At 41.1% G+C, this 26,612-nt stretch overlaps 2 protein-coding genes across 3 annotated transcripts in view; both read left to right on the top strand.

The window, feature by feature from the left end:
- Window positions 1-10,872, top strand: part of cdan1 (codanin 1) — a 28,445-nt gene extending 17,573 nt beyond the window's left edge. Inside the window, exons 19-28 of the mRNA XM_015351050.2 lie at window positions 380-483; window positions 1,695-1,844; window positions 2,512-2,575; window positions 4,384-4,462; window positions 5,291-5,496; window positions 5,860-5,967; window positions 6,356-6,419; window positions 7,301-7,491; window positions 8,800-8,946; window positions 9,603-10,872. Coding sequence (XP_015206536.2) covers window positions 380-483; window positions 1,695-1,844; window positions 2,512-2,575; window positions 4,384-4,462; window positions 5,291-5,496; window positions 5,860-5,967; window positions 6,356-6,419; window positions 7,301-7,491; window positions 8,800-8,946; window positions 9,603-9,698 — 1,209 coding nt within the window. The 3' untranslated portion in view covers window positions 9,699-10,872. The remainder of the gene's footprint in view (window positions 1-379; window positions 484-1,694; window positions 1,845-2,511; window positions 2,576-4,383; window positions 4,463-5,290; window positions 5,497-5,859; window positions 5,968-6,355; window positions 6,420-7,300; window positions 7,492-8,799; window positions 8,947-9,602) is intronic.
- Window positions 10,873-13,180: 2,308 nt separating this feature from the next.
- stard9 (StAR-related lipid transfer (START) domain containing 9) overlaps window positions 13,181-26,612 on the top strand; it is a 77,339-nt gene continuing 63,907 nt past the window's right edge. For both annotated transcript variants that reach the window (XM_015350940.2, XM_015350939.2), the window contains exons 1-2: window positions 13,181-13,447; window positions 20,049-20,118. In XM_015350940.2, coding sequence (XP_015206426.2) covers window positions 13,401-13,447; window positions 20,049-20,118 — 117 coding nt within the window. In that variant the 5' untranslated portion in view covers window positions 13,181-13,400. The remainder of the gene's footprint in view (window positions 13,448-20,048; window positions 20,119-26,612) is intronic.

The following is a 26,612-nucleotide window of genomic DNA, read 5'->3' as shown; positions in this document are numbered from 1 at the left end:
GTAAGTGCTGTTCTGTAGAGTTTGCGGCAGTAATCTGACTTTGTGAAAACCTGGGATAGAAATGATGCACCTGCCACAGGCTTATTGGAAGAGCTACAACCCTGAGATTAAAATTTACTGGCATCAATACAATGAGACTGAAGACTTGCACTCACTAAAAGAGAATATTCGTATATTTAACCAGTGATACTTTTATTGCAAGCCAGTTTCATTTAGTAACGGACACATTTAGTAAAAATTTTAAACCCAATTGCTTGATGTGCTCTGTTCCTCTGTGTTGATGTGGGTCGTTGTTCTGTGTTTGTGTGGTTTTGGTGGCTCGGGCACTGATGACCCTCCATGTGCTTGTCCACTCGGCCGTGTGTCCGGCTGTGTCCAGGCAGAGCTGGAGCAGGCCTTCTTCCACAACCAGCCCCCCTCTCTGCGCCGGACAGTGGAATTTGTGGCGGAGAGGGTGGGCTCCAACTGTGTCAAGCATATCAAGTGAGTTCAGCCTCTGTTTATCTCGCTCTTTACTCGACAGGCAGAACAAACACTGCAGATTCGGTTTTCCGCTCTTGGTGCGGACAATCAAAGAGTACTACAATCATGTTATACACAGCTTTACAGCAACAGCCTTCATCTAAAAAGTAATAGATGTTGCAACTTCACCGGATCCTGATTAAGCAAAACTTGACAAAAACAAGAGCTTCTAGTATCTTGGTTATAAGGCTTTTTTATTTACCAAGGTGAACCATGATTGATTTTAAATGTCGAAGTTGAGATTATTAAACATCGCATACCGCACAGAGAAAAGCAGAAGTATTGGGACAGTGGTGTGAAATTTGTCAGCTGTGTACTAATGACATTTCAGATTAAAAGATGAAACTGAGGAAGAGGTACAGAATTTCAGGTTTTGTCTTTAAAATGCGGTACACATTTTAATAATACACAGGAAAAGTGGCAAATTTCACTTCACTGTCCAGTATGTAAGCTTTTCACTGTACATCCCCATTCAATCGAAAAGCATGATAATTTAAGTGTTTTGAAAAAAGCCCCAATGAGAGTTAAATTAATTTCCCCATCAAAACTAAGATATCAAACACCAAAAGAACAAATAAAGAAATTAATCTTCAATTTGTAGATGGTAAAAAATGTATACTGCCACAAGGCATGATCCTGTTCAAAAAGGGGCTTTCTGACTAAATGGATTTTTTGTAGACTTCATGTTGATGACTAGAAAAACTGATGCTGCTCCTGATTTCCAAATTCTGAAACAAAATTAAGTGTTCTACTTTTTGAATTTTTTTTTCATTCACTGTGTTTCAGTCATTTTTAGAAAATAGACAAAATCTGCAAATAAACGGAAGATTCTTAACAAGAAGAGGTCATTTGACCAATCTAGCCTGTTTGGTAGTTAGTGGGTAAACGATCTAAGAATCTCATCCAGCCACTTTTTGAAAGAATCCAGGTTTATTGGCTTCAGCAGCATAGCTGGGTCTTAGTGTGTTCCATAGTGTTAAGATCCCTTCAACATAGACCTTGAAAATTTGCACAAGAGATAGTAGCTTGTAAAGCCTGGAATGGATCAAGCTGCACAATGGAATGATTCGAGATCCTTGCTGCTCATGTTTTGATCTGTTAGAGACCAGTGCTGCGGTCGGGCTTGTGCCCTGGTTGCTGACTTCTGTCTTGTCTTGGCTCATGCGCCCCAGGGCCACCCTAGTGTCGGAGCTGGTGCAGAGAGGAGAGGCCATGTTGAGAGAGGGGCTGAGTGAGGACCAGGCCAGTGTGCTGAAGCTCCGCGACTCCATCTGCACCCAGCTGTGTGAGAAGGGCAGGGTGGCGCTGGACTGTGGACGACAGTGAGTGTGCTCTCTAGGCTACATCTGCATCGGCAGGAGAGGCTGTACCTGCTTTTGCATGAGAGACATATTCACACCACGGAGTAAAGACGTTTATTTTAATTGCAATGATCTCTAATCCCACATATCAGTATGTAGCAGTCCTGTCGTAAAGGTATTACATTTTTTCCTTCATGTGTAAAATACCACAACTGTGACATCATAGCTGAATTGATTCTTCATTGACCTGCACAGAACTAGGGTCACCCTGGGCTACAGTTTTCATTTCCAGTGTGGGTGTTAATTATCTTAACAGACAGAGCGGTTTATCAATCAAGGTTTTACTGAAGTGTATCACATTCTAAAACTCATAAAATTCAGGTATTAAATTGTACTACTCCTTAATGTCTGTAGTTACAATATGTGCGTTCACAATGGATTTTTGTAACAGGAGTTTCTCTTTAAGAGGGCTATATACAGAGAACAGGATTTCCATTAATGTGAGATCCTGATATTGGAGATCTGCTGCCATCCAGAAACTGCCCTTGCTGTTAGTGCATGACTGAGGCTTTCACTCTGAGTGCAGGTGGTACTCAGCTCCTGCTATGTAGGGAAAGGATTGAACTGAGCTCTGGAAGGCTTGTACCGCTGGAAGCAGTGACACTGAACCTGCTCCCCTGTCCCTCAGATTTTGCGCAGCGAAAGGCCCTGAAGCCATCAGAGTGCTGCTCCCAGAAGAGACCTCGGCAGCGGTGAGTCTCTGTTGAAGAACATGTTCCTCTTCCGTGAGAGCAAAATCAGCTGGAAGGCTGTCACCTGAAACATTTCTAACGACGAGCCTGCTCCAGGAGGGAGTTAAATTAGACACTCCAGTTCCCCTCCCTTCAACAAGTACAATCAATCAGAATTGTATTAGTATGTGTACTGTATGCATGTAGTTTAAAGCATTGTGAAAACAGTAATGAAGCAAATTCAGTACTATACAGTGTACAGAATAGATCAGATAAAAGTTTATCATGATAAAATGCAGGGAATGCATTTCGAATCACGATTAGCCTCCTCTCTGTCTCTAATTGCACGAATCAAAGATTCAGTCTCACCATTCATACGCGCCAAACTGGTCACTGTCAACATTTTCAGAATCCTGTTTTTTAACTCCCAATCAGGCACTTTTCTTGACTTGCCTTTTCCCTTCGTACTTATTTATATCCCTTTCGTACTTGTTTTTGGTTTACAAGCCATATTGAGGGTGATGCTGCGCGATAAAGAAGCACCCGAGTGCTACAGGCTCTGTAACTTGTTCTTGAAGCTGCACCAGATATGAATTTATGAAATTTTCTGCATTATTTTATTTTTTCGGCGCTGACCATGTATACACAAATTCACTTAAAAATAGTGACAAATGGGTTACGAAAATGGTGAAAATCAGGATTTGACCAAGTGGTTCAGTCAGTAAGTTAAATAATTATTCATAAGCCCCAACTTGTAAGTGTTTTCTCCAGAATATACCCAAGCGGTCGGTATAATTAGAGGCAGGTGATTTCTTTGTTCTCTGTCACAGCTTTGTTGAAAAGAGTAATAATACAGGCACAATTGGTTAAACACATATTTATTTGTAATTACAAGATACAAACTACAATACACCACAATAAAACATCCAACACACAAGTTATTTTGTGTACAGTATTTACAAACAAAACATTTCAGAGCCCTAACATTCTGGTCACCCAGAAAACCCTAGACTGCTACTAAGCATTAAACCCTCAATACCTACAGAGACCACGTAAGAGATAAGCTGCCTTCTCACTAAATATAATACAATCTGCATTTAAATCACTCACTCTGCACTCCGAATGCCACAAAATAAATGGAAGCCTATATTCCTATCCATAAAAATACACCCTAAGCAGGAAAGATGTTTCTAACTGAGGTATCCTTTACCAAGTTTCCTAAAAAGCAGAATAGCACACTCTCTCTTGCAAGATTGAAATACTTAGCTCCAGTCAGGTGTGGTTTGTATGAACATGAAGTAGAGACTCTCCCCTGGTGCAAGCTTCAAGTTCCAACTACTCCGGACTCTTGTCTCCTTGTTCCCTCCTTCTTGTTTCTTCTTTTCCCTCTTTTTTGTGCTCTTAATGTAATGTTATGTGGTGTGTGTTTGCACTGCTCCTTGATAATCATTAACCCACAACTTACCTACAGTACAGTAGGTATACAAAGGTCAACTTTACAATTGTTTCTGCTCAAGGGAGCCCCTAGACCTCAGCAAACATCCTCTCTGCTTTGAAGCTAGAAGTGTTTACTCTTCTAAGTGTAACAGACTTTATCTAAAATCCAAGAGACGCTTCTCAGTCACCTAAAGCTGTAACAATATTTTGCGTTAAAATGAGAGTCTACTGTATTTTCAGTTGTTGGTTCCAGTCCAATCACTGCCAGTGACAAAGTGCTGTAGAATAGCTTACACTTATTCAGTAATATATTGTGTCATGTAATACCTTCCCGTGGTGAATCTGTTGTATTAATAGCTTTAATTAAGCTGACAGTAACCCAATTTATGCAGGTTCTCCAGACATCCAAAGATATCACAGTGCGGCTGGCTACTGAGAAGGCCTGCAACTGGCTCTCCACTAACATAGCAGGTAATACAAACGAGAGACTCTTAAAGAATGAAGTGTTGCCCCTGGTGTAGCAGTGTAAGGTTGCCAAAAGTCCTGCACCACTCTGTTTCACAAGTCAATCTGATCTAGCAGGAAGACTTAAAATGTTGGCAGATGGAGGCTTTCATAGGTCAGCATCAAAGTTGATGCAAAAAGTTTCAAAATTTTTACGCCATGTTCCACAGAAAGCATATGTTGTGCTTTAAATCAAAAAGGCATAAATCCTCAGCCAACTCTGGTGCTTTTCACTGTGTTCTTTCTGCAGCACTATTCTCAAGCCTATCGGGAAAATCAGAAATAAGCTGAAGTACCCTTACAGTTTTTTTTTCAGGTTTCTGTGAGGTGCAGGGTCCCTACAATGGTGGACATTTTTTATGGTGGGGTGGCTTTTTTTTTAAACTGTGAGGTCTTTAGCTATCCCAAGCATTGATGGATACCTCCCCTGGATACAAGTAGTCCAGCAAGTATGAAAGCATCTCATCCTTTTTGGTTGTTTGTTTCAACATGTTGGATATTTGACAGAATCCAGTTTTAGCATCTCAATGTACATTGTTTTTAAACTGCCATTAATGTTTCTAGAAATTCATCATATGAACTTGGGTATGCAGCCAAAACGACAGACTGTCCAAGTACTTAGCTTTTAACTGTAAACTGAGAAAATTGTATTTTGTAAACCTTCGCCTTCTACTAGATTTGGAACGTCGGACATTGCACAGCAAAAGATTGTACTGTAGCTTTAGATTTACTTTTTGAAGAGCTGAGATCTCTCAATTTGCACAGGTACAAAAATCATTGTTTTTTTTTTTCCAGCTCTGATAAAGCGCGAGTTAAAAAGTGCTTTCGACCGGGTGACGAAGGCACAGTCCCTTTCCTCAGTGCCAGGAGAAGGAGATATGGGTGCTGTGAAGGAGCAGCTGCCCTCTGTAGTGAGTGAGACCGGGGCAACAGGGTCCAGATGCCCTGCAGGCTGCCAGCACACTGCCAGGCTGCCATCTGACCTCATCATTGAGATCAAGGTATTGCCCCATTCTTACCTCGTGAAGTGCTGGGGTTGGACACAGAGGGTGACAGACATCTAACAGCAATCCAGACAGACTAATAAATTAATTAAAAAATGCATCTGTTACTGTTCTAGCTGGGAACATTAAACATGGGATTTAAAAAATTCTAATAGGTATGTGTTTTATTTGTGGTTGTATTATTCCAATGCTTTAGCTTTAAGGAGACGCATAGTTGGCCTTACTATGAGAAAACTACAGTCGTCTACAGGATTACGCAAGCAGTGGGATGGGTTTTTTATGTGGCATATTGCCCAGTTGTTCTAGGAGTCCTCTTAATTGCTGTTGATTGGTGAGTGATGTGTGTCCATGTGCCTGCAGGAGGTGCTGAGCTTTGCATTCGGCCCGCGCACAGAGGAGGAGCAGGTGGGCTTCCTGCAGCTCTGGGATCTGCTCCTGGGGGTGAGGGAGGCGCTTCACTGCGGGAAGGTGAGTCTGTCACAGCCTGTACCGGCAGTACTGCCTGGGCACAGGGCTGGAGGGAGAGGCTATGCTGGGAGTACTATAATTTGTATGTGCTGAGTCCTGCCACGCTCACAACTAATAGAACTGAAAAAGATGATGATCAGCACTTCCATTACTACGGTCCGAAACTAAGATTTGCATGAGCATTTGCTGCAGGTCCTGAATGTCTCAGAAGGTTGTCAGCTCTGTTTTTTTATTTTAATTTTGAGATGCTCATTTTTATACACCTACATACACCTGAGGTGCAAGTAAATCTGTGCAGAATATAAATCTTTCAATGTCATGTGTGGCATTCCGATTGTGTGCCAGTTTTGAGACTTGAGAATGAAAGAAAGCGCTTGTTTTCCTCCAGTTTGTCTCTGCCGTCCCAGAACAGATGCTTGCCCGCTGCACAGTCCTGCTTGCCAGTAAGCTGGGTGAGTAAAAGTTTCTGTTCGGATCTGGAACAGCTTGTATGGTACACAGTGAAGCAGGAGTTTTTCCCACCATAAAATCTCGCAGGCTTTTTCCAGGTACAGTATGTTTGTGTCACCCTGATATGAGACCTCTTTACCCAGACATTGAGTTTAATTTTCAAGCTTAAGCTTTTGCTTTGGGGGAAGTCAGTTTTCACAGTTCTCCTGGTATTATAAAGCTGCATCTAAAATGCACAAAAGTGGACAAACTGGTATTTTGATAGGCTTGTCAATGGGAAGACTATGAGCAAGGATAAGCAACAGAGAATTCTCTTGAGATGGTTTACATTATCAAGGGTTTTTTTGTCAGACTGGACTATCTTAACCCTCCTACAAAAAAATGAAATCCTTTCCCAGATATTTTCAAGTTTAATGTAAAAAACATCTGTATTAATATTTCTGTGTTGTAAATTAGGATTAAGTTGATGAAAGCATATAATTTACAAAATTACACTATCTGTGCCTGCATGCTCAGAGAATGAGCATGAGAACTTCAACAGCGGTTTTGCAAATGTATTTCATTCCTGCACTCAAAAATCAATATATGTTTATTTATCAGGAGGACATATGTGTGTCATATTTCTATTACTGGTGCAGAGGTGGGCTACTGCCATAGTTTATATCTAATAATAGTACAGCTGATTAATATTTCATTTCACTCTAATTAATACAAATTTTGGAAGCTATACTGTAAATGTCTATAATATCAAGAATGTTTGTCTTTTTTGTGGACTGTGTATGAGATCATGTCTGGTTGCTGTTGATGCCACCAGTCTTGCATAGGGAATTCCTCCCTACTTTCTGACACAATTGTGATCTGGAGATATCCATTTTCTTAACAGTGTCTGGTGAGCTTCCCCTGAGATCCGCTGACCTTCCCGAGACTGTGTCCGAGCCTGGAGCTGACCCGGTGAAGGGCCTGCTGGAGCTCCTGCTCAACCTCTGGAGTCAGGACTTCTGCACACCAGCTCCCCTCCAGCTCCTGTTCACTGAGTACAACATGGCAGCCATCCTCAGGGCTGGAGACACTCAGGTAAGAGTAACTGAAACAGGGTGTCTAGGAAGTACAGCAGTGGGAGAGACTGGAAGAGGGTGACCAGGACGCTCTGCAGTAGGAGAGGCTGGAGAGGGTGACCAGGAGGCTTAGCAGTAGGAGAGCTTGAAAGAGGTTGATAGGAGGCTTGCCATTAGGGTGGTGCTGGAGGACAGGTGCCTCAAGATTTGCTTTTGGTGTCATAACAGAGATGAGATCAGATACATGTAAGGGTGAACTGAAGATGACCCCTCAGAAATGAAGGGTTGCCAGTGGCAGTCCTAGTGACAAGTGTGTCTTGTACAGTAAGGATAAATAAATGTTTTTGGAATTGTTTCATGTAATTAATAACCGCAACACAATACAGTCAGCTAAACTTAAGACGGCAAGGCAGTGGTTGTTTAGGATTTTAAAGTGGAGGCACTTCTTCAGTGTATATGGAAACATATTGTTGCGGCTCTAGTTCTTCTTACATTACCAAGTTGTAGTAGTTGATTCTCTTTTACTTTCCAAATCTTAGGTCTTTAAGCTCCAAACAATAATTGTTTTTATTGTATTCATTAACTAGGCCACATGGCCTCCTTCTTGGGGGGAATTGGTCCAGCCTTCTTCATTTCTGTGAGATGGAGCAAACTATCCCAGAGGACTGCCCAATCCACTGACTCAACACAGCTAGACCAGAAGCTTGGATCAATTGGCTCTGGGACTGCATTTAATAAATAATAAATTCCTTGCAGTAACCTGGAGCCTCTCTCACAGATATAGGACAGCCCATCACAGGACATACACGCATGCAGATACACAAAGGGGCAATTCATAGAGCCACATGAACCTAGCATGTATGTCTGTAGAAAGTGGAATTATATTGGAATATACCCAAACTAACACATGGAGAAAAATTGCATATTCACAGTCTGGAATTAACAGCTCTGAGGCAGCTGCAGTTGCAATTGCAATTAAAATAGAATAACCTTAGGCAAGGTAAACTAATCTTGAGTTCATGCTATGCTACTGGTGCTGACTTGAGAGTATTAAGAAAGCTGTGTTGTCTTATCTGCTGCTAAAACAATACAATATAAAGATAAATTGACAAGTGGCTGTTTTGCAACAACCTCACTTTGAACCAGGGGTAACTAAAAGAGCCATGTTATCTGGGTGTTGATGAAAGGTGTAGATGAAAACAATTAATGACTGCTTGTTTGACAAAATTTGTTACTTGTATAGGGATGAAAACATCACTTCTCTTCTATTCATTAATAGCTTTGTTGCAGTACAACTCTGATCTGGGCATTTTTTGTCTGTCTGCAGAGGAGCCACTTCCTGTTCCTCACTAAGCAGCTGCTGAAGAAGGGGCTGCTGGGACAGGAGGAGGTAGCTGCTTCCTGGAAGAGGCTGCTGGGACAGGAGGAAGAAGGTGTTTGCTGGAAGGAGCTGTCGGACTTGTCCTGCCCCACGGTGAGTCAGTGATGGACCCATCAAAGCTTTGAGAAGCCTTTTTCTGAAACAAGGTTGATAATGAGCTCTGAAGTTGCAGTAAGCATGCTAAGCAAAACCTGTACTGGGGAAACGTGATGCAGAGAACAGAAATTGCAACGCAGGTATTCAAAACTACTAATTTCAGCAAAGTAGAATCATCTTTATTATAATGTATTCTTTAACATTTCATACTGTCATTCTGATCTTTATGTTCTGTTGGTTGCGAAGTAAATAAGAAACAAATGGGTAAACTTCTGTGTTGTTCACACTAGTAAGAAAATGGACACCTGATATTTATTTAAAACTATGGACAGTGTCAAAAGCACATCCTTGTCTTCATATCTATGGTAAATATTTTGGCCTGGAGATTGGACCATAGCATTTAAAACAATTTTTAAATTTCTCTTCTGAATCTGATATAACAGTGTCAAAATGCTCAATTTCATAATGTTGCCTAGTATGTGCCCTTTTTAAGTAATGTTAAAAACAGTTTTTCAAACTATATAATTTTGATCCCATTTGCAAAACAATTACCATAAAAGCTGTACCATGTACTTTTAAATTTACCTGGTTTTAAAACGCCTGTAGTCATTTTAACTGTCCATTTAACCAGATTCTGTTGTACTGTGTTTCAGGACTGTAAGGGAAAGCCAGAAGGAGTGTGTACTGGATCTTTGCTGCTAAGCCTCACACAGCAAAATCATGAAGATGCACTACAGAGCACAGATTGAACAGTAGGGGGCACCATTTACCAGAATAATTACAGCTTGGGTTTCACCCATGTACTAGGCTTGTGGTGTAAATGAGGAGAATCTCAGGACAACACCATAAAAGCCTCACAAGCAAATATAATTGAATATATGTTATAGCAACATATGTAATGTTGCAGCTCTATCATGTCACTTCAAACCAAAGTCAATGACAGTACACTAGACTTGTACAACTGTAAGATAAGGTAAAATGAAACTATTGCATTAGTCGTCAACATGCTTAAAATGTTCTTTACCATTTTCCTTTACAGTGTTGGCACATGTTGGATTTCTTTTATGGAGAATTTCCATCATTAGCACATGTTTGTTTAAAAGGGTTTTCTTATTTTTTAATCACACTTGACGTTGTGGTAGATGTGCATTTGGTGTTTTAATCCTGTTCTTTACTCTTTAGCATGACCGCATTCCTGTGCTGAGACTAACTTGCCAGGGAAGTTAAGGGTGTCTAAGAGGGTACAGGATACTTTCCAGAGACCCGCATTTCAGACGTATGAGTTTTGCTGGTACCTGCCGTAGCAAAGTATAGCACTGGTGCTGAGTTGGAGCACCTCTGTTTTGCCCTGGCTCTGAATACCTCCCAGTAAGCCGAAATCAGGCAAGGGGAGCCGAGAGACAGAGGGAAGGAGAGATGCTTTGTCTTGTACAGTTCCAGTGTCTGTTCTGCATGCCACGGTGTTCTTATCACAGGTATCATTTTTTAAAATAAGACTTAAATTAAAAATCCTACATTTTGGAAGGGGAACACTGTTTATAGAATGATCATTAATTCAGAATTAAAACTCATTAGTGTGGACAGTGTAAGTGATGACCACCCCAGTTCCACATATCAGCTGTTTCAGTTGGTGATCAGACTGCACTGGGCAGCAGGGAAGTGTTAGCTCAGTGAGTGAGTCCGCTGTGTTCTCTGTCTGCTGAGTCCCTCGCCTAGTCTGGCATCGTCTGGCTGTGAAAAAGCCTTACAGAAAGAAAAATGCCTTCTGTTCTGCTGCTTGTTTCATGAATGCCTTTTTATCACATTTGTGATTTCCTGTGGTTCATATTGGACTAAGTACTGTATACTTTATGTACTGATTTTAAGATGTTCACTTTTGAAACCATTGAATAAAAATAAAAAGGTAATGTTAAATGAGAAAAATGTTGTCCTTTTTTGAATGACCATACATACAATAAACATTTTATCAATCTGCATTGGGATCACACTACATTCTCCTCAAGTTCACTTTGAGTGTTTTCTTTATAGGTGCGCTACAAATTATACTTATCTGCCATTATCAAGCCAGGCTGAAAGCAGACAATTAGTTTTTGTCTCTGATTACCTTTCCCTCGGTAGATTTTAGCGAGAACTGCTTTTGTGACATTCTCTATGAGTATGGAAAACCTTCCTGAATGCATATGTGTGGACACACAGAACTCAAAACAAAACGTTACCTCTCAAGGGATTTCCTGAACTTCAAAGATCCCGGAGACACATGCTTTGCAGATTGCAAGAAATTAAGGATATATTAATGTAACTCAAAGCAATAAGTAGTTTCCTTTTTAATACTGTGCACAGAAACTTCTCTGCATTTTAAGGGTATTCAAGTCATCATGCACCAGAAAGAAAGACTCACCACCACTTAATGTGGTGGATCCCCTTTAAGCATGACTAAATTGCTGATGGACAAGATATGAAAAGCTGAGATTTATATATGATTGAAAAATCTCCTCCACTGTTTGAAACACCAGAGAGACAGATGTAAGAACATAAAAGCAGTTACAAACAAGAGGGGCCATTTGACCCAACTAGCCTGTTTGGTAGTAACAAGGATATCCAAGGATCTCATCCCGCCGCTTATTAAAAGAAGCCGGAGTATCAGTTTCAACAACATGGCTGAGAAGCTTGTTCCATACTCCTACAACTGCTTAGGTAAAGAATTGCCTCTTTTTTTCAGTTTTAAATGTGCTCCCACTTAGCTTCCCCTGGCAGTTCATTTCAAACTGACAATAGATATACTTCTGTACCTAAAGGATTGTACACAATAAGACTCGGGCAATTTTTGAGATCTGATGGGTGAGCTCTGGGGATACTGGCATTGTGTGTGTTTGACCAGATAATTAAATACAAGAGTCAGTACTAAGACATCTTCCACTCCTAGAGCTCTTCTCATGCCCATAAAAAGAAACTCCTTTAGGTGTCGCTGTACCCATGTGTATGCGATTTAAGGAATGCCACTGCTTATTGTTTTGGCACACTTACAGTATAGCCTTGACTTCACAGCTTCTCGGAAAACGCGACTTCCAGGCAGATAATAATACTGCTTCAGTGCTGACAGACTTACACAGGCAAAAAAAAAACACAAGGGTACCGATGATCTGTCGGCTGTTTACCGTCTCATCCAGAAATCTGGTCTTGGAAGTGGTTTTGACAATCCCATGGTAGTTTGGCCACACACGCTTGTCAACAGCGATAGCTGAGAGTGTACATAGTACAGATGAGGAGGTAGCCGGGTTCCTCAAGTGTGTCCACTAGGAGCACTTAGTGACTTTCAGCGAGTCGTGTTAACAAAACACCGTACAAATCAAGGTTACCAGAGCCCCTCCTGTGAGGGACATAAATAATATCGCATCTGAAGTTCTCTTACTTGGTGACGGACGTCACAGCTTTTCTACTAGAGAGGTCTGCATTTTCAGTTAACATCAATACAATCCCTGGTTTATCATCAGCATTGGCATCAATAACATCCCATTCTGGTCAACGTCATTCACAGGGACTTGACACGTCTTGTTTTCGGTGCTCCGTGGAAGTTTTCTGACCCCAGCTTTGCTTGCTATTGACCAAGATCAATTTAACGAGCCTGGAGACCAAACAGGCTCCCTGTGGTCATGGGGGCAGATCAAACAACATGAAAACATGACTGTCTAGTTATGAAAACGATGGCATTTATGGCAGACGTAAAATGGGTACATTCTCATCTTTCATGCAGGTTCTTTGTTAAAAAAGTGGCTTTTCATGATAATTTTCATCCATCGGTTTGTATACGTCTTGAAATGGAGGCGCAGTATCACAAAAGCCACTCGAAATTATGCATTTGGATTACATGGAGGATGGACGCTGTAATGACTTGAGTGGCTACAAGAATGAAAAGCTGACGCTGAACTAGTGTCCGCCCGCCCCTTGCTCTCGGGGTTGCTGAACCTGAAAAACAAGCACTAAATGCGAATTGCAGAATTGGTATACTATACTTTATACACTATATCTGAGACTAATTGTGAAGTTTACTTTTTTCCACATAAACCATCGCATCTGAAAAATAATGAAGCGCATTTACGATCTTTATTTTTTCTTCCATGTATTTTAAGTCTGAAATAATATTACTGTAATAATGTAAGCAGTCCGATGAAAACGAAGTTGTAAACTCTGTGCGCCAGTACAGTGTTAGTAGGCGCCTCCCGGCCCCACCTTAGCTCCGGCTCCCTCCCGCGGGGGCGACTCCCCTCCCCGCAGGAAGTGGCTGCAGATCGTCCCGTACTCAGTCGCAGGAACCGCGGAGCCTCGCTGCGGCGAAAATGACATGAGAGGCTGGGGGCGAGAGCCTCTGAGCCCCGGCAACTTCTTCGCTTCTTGCTCTAACGCGAATTTCCACCGACTCTCCAGCAGCCGTGCTGGCCGGGCTCCCTCGCACCATGGCCAACGTAAAAGTGGCCATTCGGGTCCGGCCCCTCAGCACAAGGTAGGCGAGAAAGTAGCCCTTCTTATAAAAGTTTTGGGACGTTAAGGGAATTTTGAAATTACGTTACTTATCTCTGCAATATTTATTAACTTAGTTTTGTAGTGTTCACTTACGTATATTTACAAAGAGACATGCATTGATACTGTGTTGATAAAAACAAACTAAAACTAGTGTAAACATTACACTGGGCGCATCTTTGTAGCAACCGTGGAAGTAATCTCAATACATTCAATCGAAAGAAAATGTTTTTGTTAAGGGTGTGGGATGATTACTTTGACTTTCGTGTGGAGGCTGGATAGGTGATATTAAATAATTATCTTGGTTTCTGGTTGTGGTATGTGGCTTATGCGCGTTGCACGTAACTGTCACGGTATATAAAGATACAAAACCATAGGATCGCGGTACGCACTGTTGCTCGAAAACCAAATGCTTTTTTGTAATGCGAACTAAACAGTGGTATGCAGTGAACTCTAAAGATTGGTTTTGTGACTTTCAGACCACTCAGCGCTGAGATTTGGTGTTGTTAACATGTCAGCGTCTTCTTTTTGGTTCCTATGTTCTTTGAGCGGAAAGGCAGTTGGTGCCTGGCTGCGGTTTTCAGTGCAGTATCCAAGCTTTCTCGGGCACGGTAAACAGCAAAACTATACGAGTGTGATAGTGATGATGTCTAATGAAGCTATTTCGGTGTACTGTTCACTGCAGTAGCCCGAGTAGTCTCTTGCAAGAGCGGACCTGTTTTCTAGGCAACAAGTTTACAATTCCCACACTTAGCAACGCAGACAGGGCTCTGTAGGGACTACTGAAAAGTTAGTTTCTTTTGAGTCTTGAGTAACAACTCCTCAGCGCAGTCGTGTAGTCGCTTGTTAAATATTTTATTTTCTTGCTTAATTTAACAAATCTGTATTATTTTATTATGGTATAGTTTTCTGTCCACTTGCCTCTGATAAAGACTGGATCACTGTTTTGGAACACACTGAGATGTGTTTTACAGTTTAAAATACAGTATGTAGCAACATCTATGCATGTGAAGGCCCAGCTGGCAGTACTCCAGTAAGAAGAGTAGTGAAGAAGAGATGAATATGGCTGGCATCAATTAGGGGAAATTACTTCTGCATGTTAGGTATAATTTCATTGGAGCTGGAACACTGAAGGCAGGTTGGGTGGTGGAAACACCATTAAATGCCTTTGTGTGGCTTTCTGTGCAGATAAATTGTTAGAGATAAAGCATAGCACTGATTTGCATGACAAAGTCTGACATAATTTACTGTTAGTGTTATGCAAATGTGAGACGTGGCCGTTCTTGTCTGGACTGCTCTGCCTACCTGCTGGGCCGAAAGAGGGCACATAACTGGATTCTCCCAGTTCCGTGCCTGGTGACAGTGTAACACATGTAGAAGGGCAACCCTCACACGCAGGGGAGAAGTAAATCACAGCACTTCCTGTGAGCTGCTAGGAGCCGTCAAGAAGCCAAAGGGGCTAGGAATGAGAAGGGTCTAATTGGTCACTGGTTATTAATTTCCTGAAAAGCAGAACTCAGCTCTCATTTTTGGTAGCAGGGAGTAGGGCTCTCCTTGTTTTGCCACGTTATCTCTCCTTTTGTCCTACCACTAACTCAGCTGTTGCTTCTGCGGACTTTAAAAACATCAAAGCATGTCAAAAGTCATCCATAAATCCATTTAGGCAATTTTTTCAAGAAAACACTGGAAGATCCCACCTCAGTTTCCCTAAGTCCTTATTTTCTTCTTTCTTCGTGTTGTCGTTTTGAAATGGGTAATATGTACAGTACCACAAACACTGTATGAGAAATAGGATTTGTGCACCTTGCAAGGTTCTGATAATTATGATACTCATACAAAGATATAATATTTGATACCCGGGAATTCAAGCTTCAGGTGATTTATACATTCAGACATGTCCGAAAAAACTGTTCACAGCATGAATATTTGTAGAAACGTTATACTGGCAATAAACTAGTGGAAGACATTTTTCTTGTTCTCCCCAAGGTTGCTGTCTCACCTTTACTGAACAAACACCTTCACCTGGCGTTTCTCGTAAAGAGTAGGGGTGTAACCCTGGCGCCCTTGCCAAAATTTCCCATTGGCCCTTATCAATCATGGCCTTCTTCTTCTTCTTCTTCTTCTTCTTCTTCTTCTTCTTCTTCTTCTTCTTCTTCTTCTTCTTCTTCTTCTTCTTCTTCTTCTTCTTCTTCTTCTTCTTCTTCTTCTTCTTCTTCTTCTTCTTCTTCTTCTTCTTCTTCTTCTTCTTCTTCTTCTTCTTCTTCTTCTTCTTCTTCTTCTTCTTCTTCTTCTTCTTCTTCTTCTTCTTCTTCTTCTTCTTCTTCTTCTTCTTCTTCTTCTTCTTCTTCTTCTTCTTCTTCTTCTTCTTCTTCTTCTTCTTCTTCTTCTTCTTCTTCTTCTTCTTCTTCTTCTTCTTCTTCTTCTTCTTCTTCTTCTTCTTCTCCTCCTCCTCCTCCTCCTCCTCCTCCTCCTCCTCCTCCTCCTCCTCCTCCTCCTCCTCCTCCTCCTCCTCCTCCTCCTCCTCCTCCTCCTCCTCCTCCTCCTCCTCCTCCTCCTCCTCCTCCTCCTCCTCCTCCTCCTCCTCCTCCTCCTCCTCCTCCTCCTCCTCCTCAAATCTCTGCAGGATTTCAAGGTCTCTTTATAGCACCAGGACCTGAAGAGCTGGGTGAAGCTCTTAGACTGGTTCAGTTAAGCCAGTAAGAGCCCAGCTGGACTGAAAACTGTAGACACACACCAGCCCCTCCAGGACCAGGACTGAGGACCCCTGCTCTGAAACCTTGAGGAATACAATTGTCTACAGAATGGCTGTAATTGTGCCATCATCAGACACCTCTACTCCTTTGCTGGAGTAGTGAGTAGGATGGCAGAACCTTTTTTTTTCCCCATAAATCAATCTGCGCTCATGTCTCTGCTGTGTGTGCGTGGAGTGTGTGCTTTGAGAGAACACCCCAGTTCCTCCCTGGCCTGATACAGATTTGATGGCGTGGCAATGAAGTTGACTTGGAGATTAAATCAAATGTTTAACTGCCACCCCATGTACTGTACAATGTCAGAATCTTTAGCAACATGAGCTGAGAAGGGATAGAATACTGCAGGTCACTCACTGATTAGCTCTGCACAGTCTATATGGCTGCAAATAAGCATTGTGCATGATCTAAATTCCTAAATTCTGCAAACTACCCCCTGAATGTACGGGCAGTATCCTTAGGAATGTTGTCTGTCTTGACCAGTATCTGTTGTATCAGGTCATATAGTACATGTATTTCTGGAGCACTGACTGGAAGCAAAACATTAGAAGTACAGATTCACTATTAAAAATATGTGGTGTATTATTAAAGCTGATGAACTACTATTGATGCTCATACTGTATTTTCACAATGAGATATACAAACTTGTCTTCATAAAATGTATGCTTATGTGAATCGTATGTCAAACTGTTAAACCTGCTGTAACTGCAATTAATTTTTATTGCAATTATTTATTGCAAGATATTAATATTTCTGGAGTTATTCAGATGCTTTAAATGAGAAAATGTCAGTTTTCAGACTGAAAAAAAGCACACAGGAGAAACTGGCAAATGGACATTGCAAAGTTTTATGAACTTCTGTGAAACTGAATGTCTTATAGCAGGGCCAAGAGAATGAAATCTTCACTTCCTCTCGTATTAATTTTTTTCTGTATGAACTGACTTTTCACAGCGCTGCAGACATTCCTCTGATTACACTCAATTGCATCAGATGGGTCTGGAGTTCCTGATCGTTCCCAGGGTTTTCCTCTCTGCGTCCTCATTTTCCTTGTGAATAACAGCAGCCCTGGATTTGGTCAAAGTCAGATGTACAGTACATCTGTTTGTGTGTAGATTCACTAGTTTATAATAGGAACAAAGACGACCAGATACTTTAATGGTAATTGTTTTTTCTAAACAATTTGTATGGTTTTTTGTAACTGAAAATCCCAATGCAATTGGGTTTTTTAAGCAATTGGTTTTGCAGCATGAAGCTCTTCATGGTTGCCATGAAGTTGAGACATGAGAAATCTTTTCATCCAGTGCCTTCTAATGCATGGCAATTTATGGAACTGTAGTGAAAACATTCTGGAATAGATGAACTTGAGCCAGAAGTTTATATTTATTATTATTATTATTATTATTATTATTATTATTATTATTATTATTATTATATTTAAGGGAGACCGCATCAATTTTGTAAGTCTATAAAACAGTAGAAATTTCGTATTTCATTTTCTTTAAGAAGAAAGAAAATTATCTGTTTTGTTAGAGGAGCTTAAATCTGTTTTTACAAAACAGCAGCTAAATGTAATTCATGTGAGAGTACAGTCTCACTGAGGAAAGCTTTTGGAAAGATCTCTCGCAGTATAGCTGCAATGTGCCTTTCCCATACAAAGCACTTTTATGGTGTACTCATGTCACACTAGGATTTCGGTACCAACACAGAAGATGAATGTCCCATGCTGTGCTGTGCAGGAAATATCTGTGTGTAGTTCTCAGTGCTTACTCTGGAGCTCCCATAATACGAGGATCAAACGTAGACGTAAGCCTGTTCACAGCCCATCCTGTATCTTGGAAAGTTGCGCTGTGTTTTTCACAAGATGTTCCTTTTGGTTTGGTTTCCAATCAGGCATAGCCTTTCTGTTATTGTTGGCTTTGTATTCCCTGTTGTGTTTGGTGGCTGGCAGAATCCCCCCACATATATACAGTAGGCAGTGTTGTGAAGTTTGAGTATACAGTTTTTGTAGGCTTCTGCATGTGTATGATTGGCAAGTTTAATGTACAATATGTCATTAAGTTGTATTCGTTCTTTACTTGGCTAGGCTTTATGTTCCACAGTTGTGTTTCATGGACTGATTGCAGCCCCTGGTTTTGTATTGGTCTCTTTTCTCATTGTTTAAAATATGGGCTAATTGTAGTGCAAGGTCATGATCTCATGCTTTGGAAGCATCTTTTTCAGGACTTCTATTGTGACAGATACAAGTCTGAGGACCTGTATCGTGGTTTATCATGGTCATTGCCATGTAAACTAAGCGGGTCCTAATCCGAGTTCAGCTGCTGTTTTCGATGCCAGCAATTGTAATGTTCCACCCCTTCGCCATCCGTGTAGCAATATCACATTATTTGAGAAATGTCCAACTACTAGGGAATCTAAATAGCAGGAGCACATTAACAGCATTAATGAAATTAATATCTTTAGTAAAGAAATGTAATAATGCAGTCAAAATGCATGTATGTTTTTTCCCCCAGTACTATATGTACTGTATACACATAGATTCACCGAATAAGAAACTTGAAACTTGGTTTGAGAATGAATAATCTCAAATAGGAGTATCAAACAGGGTTATAAACAATTATTTCATGGATTCCAGCAGGTTCTTGCCTTAACAGGGAACTTTGCTCTATTTTAGTGGGATTAATATTTTAGGGTGGGTCACCTCTTTCTGGCAGTTATCCCCAAGCAACAATGAGAAAGGGGAGATTATTTTCTTTAGTGTAAAAGGATGAATATGAATCGTGTATCCAACACCTGTGATAAAAAACGTATTCTTTGGAGCATTGTTTACTTCTATATCCTTTATTGTTGCTTATTTGCACTCATACATTATGAGACATCAGAGAGTGACATTATGTTCTTCTTCTGGGGTCTTGAAACATGTTCTGATACATTTTGCATAGGGAACGAATACGATTGGGTTGTGTACAGGAAAAGAAAGTTTCCATAGGCAGTTGATTTCCATACAAAGCCACAGTAAGCAAGCACAAATAGCAGTGAATGGGAGTGGGCGATTTCTGTAGGACAGGCCTGTATTTAGTGTGCTTTTGAGGGAGTTGTTTCTTCTGTCAGTACTGGATTTCAGTGTTATGTCTTGGTTACATTTCAAGCTGAACTTCAACAGTGATTTGAAAAAACTGGAAGATCAATGGTTACCAAATCCTCTCTCTGGAGGACGAGAGTTAGCTTTCCTTCAATTATCTAATTTACTGTAATTGAATTTTAATGTTCCAGTATCTTAGAGTAAACATACTGTACAGTGTCATATTCACAAAAGTCTAAATATCCTAGACTATAGCTTGTTTTATGTTCTTTATAGGGGTCCTAGATAAAAGCTTGAAGAATTTGCTGTTCTGGGTAATTTATAATTATTAATTGTATAAAATGTAAATGTTTTCATACATCTTGGCAAGTAGCTTTAAACCCCACATCGTCTAGTGGCACAGCCCTAACATGATCCTACAAAACACAAAGTGAGCACATCCTGCACATTTAAGAGCCCTGAATACTGCTTTCTTTGTGTGAGAATGAAAAATGAAAAACAGCAAACGCGTGACTCAGTTTCCGGCAAATAGTGATTTTTTTACCCCTGAAAGGCTTAAGAATTCAGTCAACCAGCATTACAAATTGTTTTAAAACTATTAGAAGTGGCAAAACTGATACTGTATACATCACTTAAGGCATCTGTGTTATTCCAAAGTGCTTCGGGACTGGCTTCAGGAGCAGGGTCTGTGCCAGTGCAGGCTGCCCTTGTCGCTGTCCAAGGCAGATGTCTGACTCCCTCTCTCTTGCTTTCCACAGGGAGAGTGCGGATGGGGGACAGATCTCGGTGCAGGTTGAGAACAAAGTGGTGCAAATCAAGAACATCAAGGTGAGAATTTTGTCTGTCAGCATCCTCTGTTCCCAGTGGACTCCTGATAGGATCGCAGAACGCTCTCTGGACAAGATACATCACTAGTGACCTGTGGCAGGACCCCATTTGGCCCATTTGCGTCATTAATAGTATACTAGCAGCTTCTTGATCCAAGGATCCCTGACAAGTTCTGAAAGATCTCATGGAATCAGCTTCAACAATGTTGCGTGACAGCTTTTTCCAGAAGACCACCATCTTTAAATTTGTATAACGCTCAACTACTGTATCTGTGTTGGATAGTTCTACAGTGAGCTCAGTTACAAGCCCACCCTTTCTTCATATCTCCGAACGTGCTGAAATGGGGTTTGTGTGCACTGCCGGTCTGTCTGGAGAGAGTAGTGATCTGAAGTTGGATCAATGTGACAGTTTTAACGCAAAGAGCAGGTGGAATTCTGTCTCCTGCAGGATGTTTACAGCAAGGGTCACTGAGTACCTGGAGTGCTGTTTTTGTTTATCCTTTTTTTCAAGTAATGCATTGCCTAGCTGGATGTTCTTTTACTCCACACTCAGTGCAGTAGAATAGAAAAAAGGTGGAATGATTTCTCAGTGTGCAAATGCTTAATTCTTGGGATTGTCATACTGTAATTCTGACAGCATTACATCTGAGCTCTTCAGCATCACTGAGTCGCCTTTCTACTCCAAGCTTCTGTATCCCTTCATGAGAGCTCGTTTGAAGAGCTGTGCTGATCTATACTTCAGGTGTAAAAATATCTGAAGTTTGCAGTTTGGAAGCTGATACTTTGCAGACATGGTAAAACATTCAAGGTCTAAGTCTGGATTTAACTGTTTTCTTTTATTCCCTTAAAATGTGCCAGTTGTTAATGCCTAGAAGCCATGTGCCGCAGTATAGATTGACTACAATAGTGTGGGAAACCCATTTGTTAATGCTAAAAGTGAGGTAGGGTTTCACTGGAACTGAAGAAAAACAAAAGTAAAGGTTTCCTCTTAACTTGCACATTCAACTAAAAGAGCGGGACAGCTTCTTGTGTAAACTGTGAGAACTATAGAAGAGAGGCAGAGAGAATAAAAGAAACATATTTTTCTGTTTAAGAAGTACAAACGCAAGTTGAGTAAATACAGTCAGAGCCCAACTGCTGTGCATTAGAGAGCGCTGTAATTAGGCATGCATGGCTAGGGCCAATTCTGGTTGGCTTGGTTGTTCTCTGGAGATATTTTTGGAAAGTGGGGTGGTTTGGGGTGTTTGTACACATGGGAAAATGACAGGAGAGACTGTCATGAGGTCACTGGGGAGAGCAGCCTTTCAGCTGAGGAGTGCAGGGAGAGAGAATGAGACGTCTTTCGGCAAGAGCCTTCAGGCTGAGTGTACATTATGTGTGTTGTTTCTGGCTGCCATTTTAGTCCTTCTGTTGTGGAATTTTCAATCATAAAAGTGAACTGTTTTACAAGTCTCTCTCCTTTTTTGTTGTTATGCTTGCATTCACTGTTTACCTCAAGTCAGTAGTGTTGATTACATTCACAGATTATATAATGTGTTAAATATAGGCTTTCCTAAAGGTTTTACCTAAATGAATTACCTTTCATTTGTTCACTCCTGCATTACCTAAGTATAACATATATAAATACTTTAACTTTATTGTGCAAAGATTGTCTGAGTTAAAATTCAATAATTGTACAAATTAAAGTACAATCAAATCAATTATTTTTGTTAAAAATGAACAGTTAAAAATGGGAGCAGGCCTCCCAGCCCATCTAGCTGAGTGTGGTAATTTGTATATATCCAATTATAGTTTGAAAAATTGGGCTATATTTGGAAAAAAATTGGAAAAATAGATTCTGAAAGTTCTCGGTATTGACTTATTTTCCATTAGCCTAAAGTAGTACCACACAGTGCTTACAGTTTCCCCATCCAAGTACATTTCCCTGGTTCTCCTCTCCCTGCCAGGCACTGTTGCTATGAACTTGTCCACAGCACTGACTGTTCAAGCCAGGTTCAGATAGTTGGGAATGTGTCTGTCCCATTGGAAACTCCAAGGAGAATCAGTAGGGCCTGTTTCTAGTAATAACTTGCTTGTCTACAACAGCATTCTGACTAGAAGCCAGTTTTCCTTTTTCTTAACTGCAGCATGTTTGTGTGCTTTCCTAACAGTCTAGGTCACTTCTCTATAAAATGTCGGTTTTAGGGGTAGTGTAGTTTAATAGACAATCTTATGTGGTGACTGAAAATAAGGTAGTTTGATGTTTGATGCTCCTTATAAATTTAAAACATTTGCATTTAAAGACGTCTCCAGCTTGTCCTGAAATATGTGGTGGTGTGGAGAACCTTTTTTAACAGCATTGGATGACTGCCACGAATTTCAAAGTAAACTGATTGGTTAAAAACAGAGATCAATGTCCATTACTCAGGCAGGGAGTTCCATAGTCTTCAGCCCAGGACAGAGCTCTTTCAAAAACCAGTCATCCCTCAATGGATCAGTCGTTTTCCTGAACAAGGGAAAAAGAGGGAGGCTTGGCTCCAAAAGGCTTCTGCTCTTACAGGATTAGAGCACACAATCGCCACTCTTTTCAGCTAAGCCCTTAATGCGGAGCCCAACTGCTGGGGCAACAGTGGAACAGCCAGCCAGATTGTACTTTATGCCGGAGCAATTAGGCGTGTTTAATTGAGTCCTCTCGCTGAGCTGGCCCCCACAGCTCCTCAAGTAGACTGAGAGGAACTGCCAATCTCAGATCGCCACAAATCTAGCCTCCAAAAGTTGTCAGATATTTGGAATAATTAAAAAAAAATGGAATTACCTGCAGAACAACTTGATTGTCGCCAGTTATGTTTGTTATACAGTACCCTTCCTGATTTGGAAGATTCATGTGTTTTATGTATCTTGGCTCATGGTTTTTAAACATTCAGGGGTGAATGAGAAAGGGTGGAAAGATTCTGATGATCTGCCCACCTTCGAAACACTCGCCTTGTAACAGGTCACAGGCATCACAGTGTCATACTGGAAGTGTAGCTCTGATTGGTGGTGGGATGCCTTCCTCACTGACATCACCACATGCCTGCAAACACATGGGTCGCCACTGGGGTCGCTACTGTCGTCTAATCTAATTATCTTGTCCACAAATCACTTCCCTCCTGTCATGAGAACTCAAATTGTGCATCGCTGCTTCGGAAAAGTCAAGTCCACTGACATTTCCTGGCCTTGAACCCGTGACAGTACAGCTCAACCTGAGCCTAAATGCACTCCTTTATCAGCTGAACCACTAGGGAGGCCAAGCAACTTGAGCAGAGCCCGGGATTTTAAAATGAACACTATTGTCATGGATTTATACACTGGTATTCCAGAACAGGCTCAGTCCCAGGTTATATGATCCAGGCTGAACTATCGGAGATGTAAAAGCACAAGTCTGGGCTGGAGTGGACAGGATCCAGGTCATGTTCAGAAGCGAAGAACAAATGAAGATTGTTTCTCATGTTTCTTATAAAAAATCTGGAAACCAAACCCAAGTTAAATAATCTGTGGTGTTAAAATGCAAATCATACTTTTTTGTTACAGTATTGGGGTGAGGTTTCTTTCAGTGAGTGGACCACTGGAAATTGATAATTTAAATAATCTTTTAGCTCATCAGCCAAGGTGAAACTAACACATTTTTATAGGAACCTTTTTTTGATCATTTTAAAAACTGCTAGTTATTTGCTCACAGCAAATGTGGTAAGTAACTGCACACATCTTTGGAAGTACTTCTGTGTTGCTCCTGTAATAAATGGAAAGCAATTGAAAACCATGCCATTTTTATTTACAGTTTAACATATTATGTAGCAGTCACTGTAGGAATTCTCTGCACATTAACATCTGAGATAGCCATCAAGTTCAGAGAGGGGTGTTCAGTTTAACTGGATGGGAACAAAACATTTCTTGAAAATTTCCTGAAAGAAGTAGGAGAAGGTAAACTGCAGCGTGAAACCAGATATAGTGCAGTACCTGACCCTGCCACCTGGTCACCACAGGTATGATCCCCTGCTTCAGGAAGAGCATGCCAGTGTGAAATGGTCTGTTGTGTCAACACGAATCATATGCTGCGGACACAAACTTCTCTGCGACTGGTGGCTCAACCTCAAGCCTCAAGCACAGGACCTGTTGGTGATGGTCAGGCAGAAGACTGACATCTAGACTTGAAGGTGTAGAAGCACCATGAATCAGTTTTCCTACTTTAATTCTAGGTGCTGAGTTTCCATTGGAGTTTTTCCATCCATTGTAGAATAACCTTCCAGTTGACGATAGCAATGTTGTTCCTCAGGAAATTCTGTGTGTAGATGTACTGCGTAGGGCTGCGAACAAACTGCTTTTTTCTTGAAGCGTGGATCATATCTTCTCCTGCTCAGGGTTGTGAAGGATTATGAGAAGAGCAATGTGCATGCTGTCGGCTTTGTCCCAGTGGGTCTCTCCTGGGGAGTCACAGTGCTGCTGTCACCGGGGGCAACAGCAAGTAACACACAAGCACATTCAGCAACAGCAGGCCAGATAGTGGAAATGATAAATGACACTTCAGGGGTGATAATAAACAGGAAATTAAGCTTTGATATTCCTGGATTTAGGTGGAGAAAGGCATTTTATTTTTCCATCACTGATCTGTAGCATCCTAACATCTAAATAACATCAGATTTGTTACATAATGAAACATTTCTAAATAATTTTCCATAATTATTTCCAGACATTCTGTGTTGGCCTCACATCACACTATATTTGCTGTGCTGTGTTCTGAACACCTGCTGAGCTTCCAGTGGGCTGTTAGTCCCTACTTTTAGAATAGTCCTCTTCATTTAATCATATTGGAAGTATGTACCAAGCCCCCCCAAGATCAGTTAACCATGTTTATAAACGTTATGTATAAACCATGGTTGTTTTTTTAAGAAACACAGGCAGTTGGAGTAATTTTGACCAGCTATGTCATACGGAACGGGGACTGGTAAAGGTCTTGTGGACGCTTGCAAACGCTCGTCTTGCAGCACAGGGGTCTAGTGCAGGGCAACCCCGCCAGGTTTCAAACCCAGCTCAGCCCGGGCAGTGCCTGGCCAACTGTGCACTGCCTCCTGGTGAATCCGGCTCACAGTCAGTGCATGAGACGGCACAGATTCAAGCCAAACGATAGGCTCCAGAGCCGGAGCTGTGGACGGATGCCTTTGGCGGCCCAGTCACTTGGGAGCACCTTATCACACTAAGGAAGAAAGTAGATTCAAACATGAGATCAAAGAGTAGCAATTACACTAGTCCCTTTGATGAGAAAATGAAGGTTGATAGCAAGATTAAGAAAATAGCTGTTTGGTAATCTACAAAAATATTTGGTTAAGGATTACCAGATTATATATTAGTACAATATACAATATATTAGTATATTAATTAGTGTATTCATTTGAAGTTTGAGTGTTTGTTATGCTTGAAGAATGTTTATCTTGTGTGGTATATCTTATAGGTTAAAAGGGATAATATGTTTTCAAGTTCACCATTTTCATTTTATTTCACTTTATTTTTAACAACATGACATCCCCAGTTCTAACTCCATGTAACCCTGCAGGAAATGTGTAAACCTTGTTGTAAGTATCCCATTTTGAAAAGCAAACACCCATTCTAATTGCCTAAGGCAATGTTTCCCAAACCTGGCCCTGGAGGAACACTGTGCCTTCTGGGTTTTACTCAAGCCAAGTTCATGGACTGGTTAATTGCAGATTTCTGTAGGGGGCAGATTTGTAAATTCAATTTCAGCTTTTGAAATGTTTGATTACATTTGTGATTAATATCCACCCTGTTTAGAGATTAAAAACTGCCCTCATTCAGGTGTGTTGCCAGAAATGTAACCAATTAGACCTCCAGAAGGAAGAAAACACTGTCTGGCATGGCTGGAATTGCAGTGTAATTCCCACTATGGGCATGGCTGATGCAGTGTCATTCCTGTTGTGGGCGTGGCTGATAATGTTATTCCCATTTTGGGTTTGACTGATAGTGTAATTCCCACTAAGGGCATGGCTGATACAGTGTCATTCCTGGTGTGGGCGTGGCTGATAATGTTGTTCCCATTGTGGGTTTGACCGATACAGTGTAATTCCCGCTATGGGCATGGCTGATACAGTGTCATTCCTGTTGTGGGCGTGGCTGATAATGTTGTTCCCATTGTGGGTTTGACCGATACAGTGTAATTCCCGCTATGGGCATGGCTGATACAGTGTGATTCCTGTTGTGGGCGTGGGTGATAGTGTTATTCCTACTGTGGTTGTGCCTGATACAGTGTAATTTTCAACTATGGGCATGCCTGATTAAGTGTCATTTCCATCTGTCTCTGTTCGTCATGAATTAATCGCGTGTGTGCTGAAGCTTTTTGACGTTTGCTACTGTATTTTTGATACTCAGGAGTGAGTGAAGAAACAAGTCTAAAAAAGGAGATTGATAATTTAAGTCAGTGCTTTTCCAGGATTAGGCTTGGTTGCCACTGGTCTGACGTCTAATCCA

This window comes from Lepisosteus oculatus, chromosome 8 (assembly GCF_040954835.1).
Source record: "Lepisosteus oculatus isolate fLepOcu1 chromosome 8, fLepOcu1.hap2, whole genome shotgun sequence".
NCBI lineage: Eukaryota > Metazoa > Chordata > Actinopteri > Semionotiformes > Lepisosteidae > Lepisosteus > Lepisosteus oculatus.
Note: the sequence above shows the minus strand (reverse complement) of the source record. Positions and strands in the feature narration are given on the sequence as shown.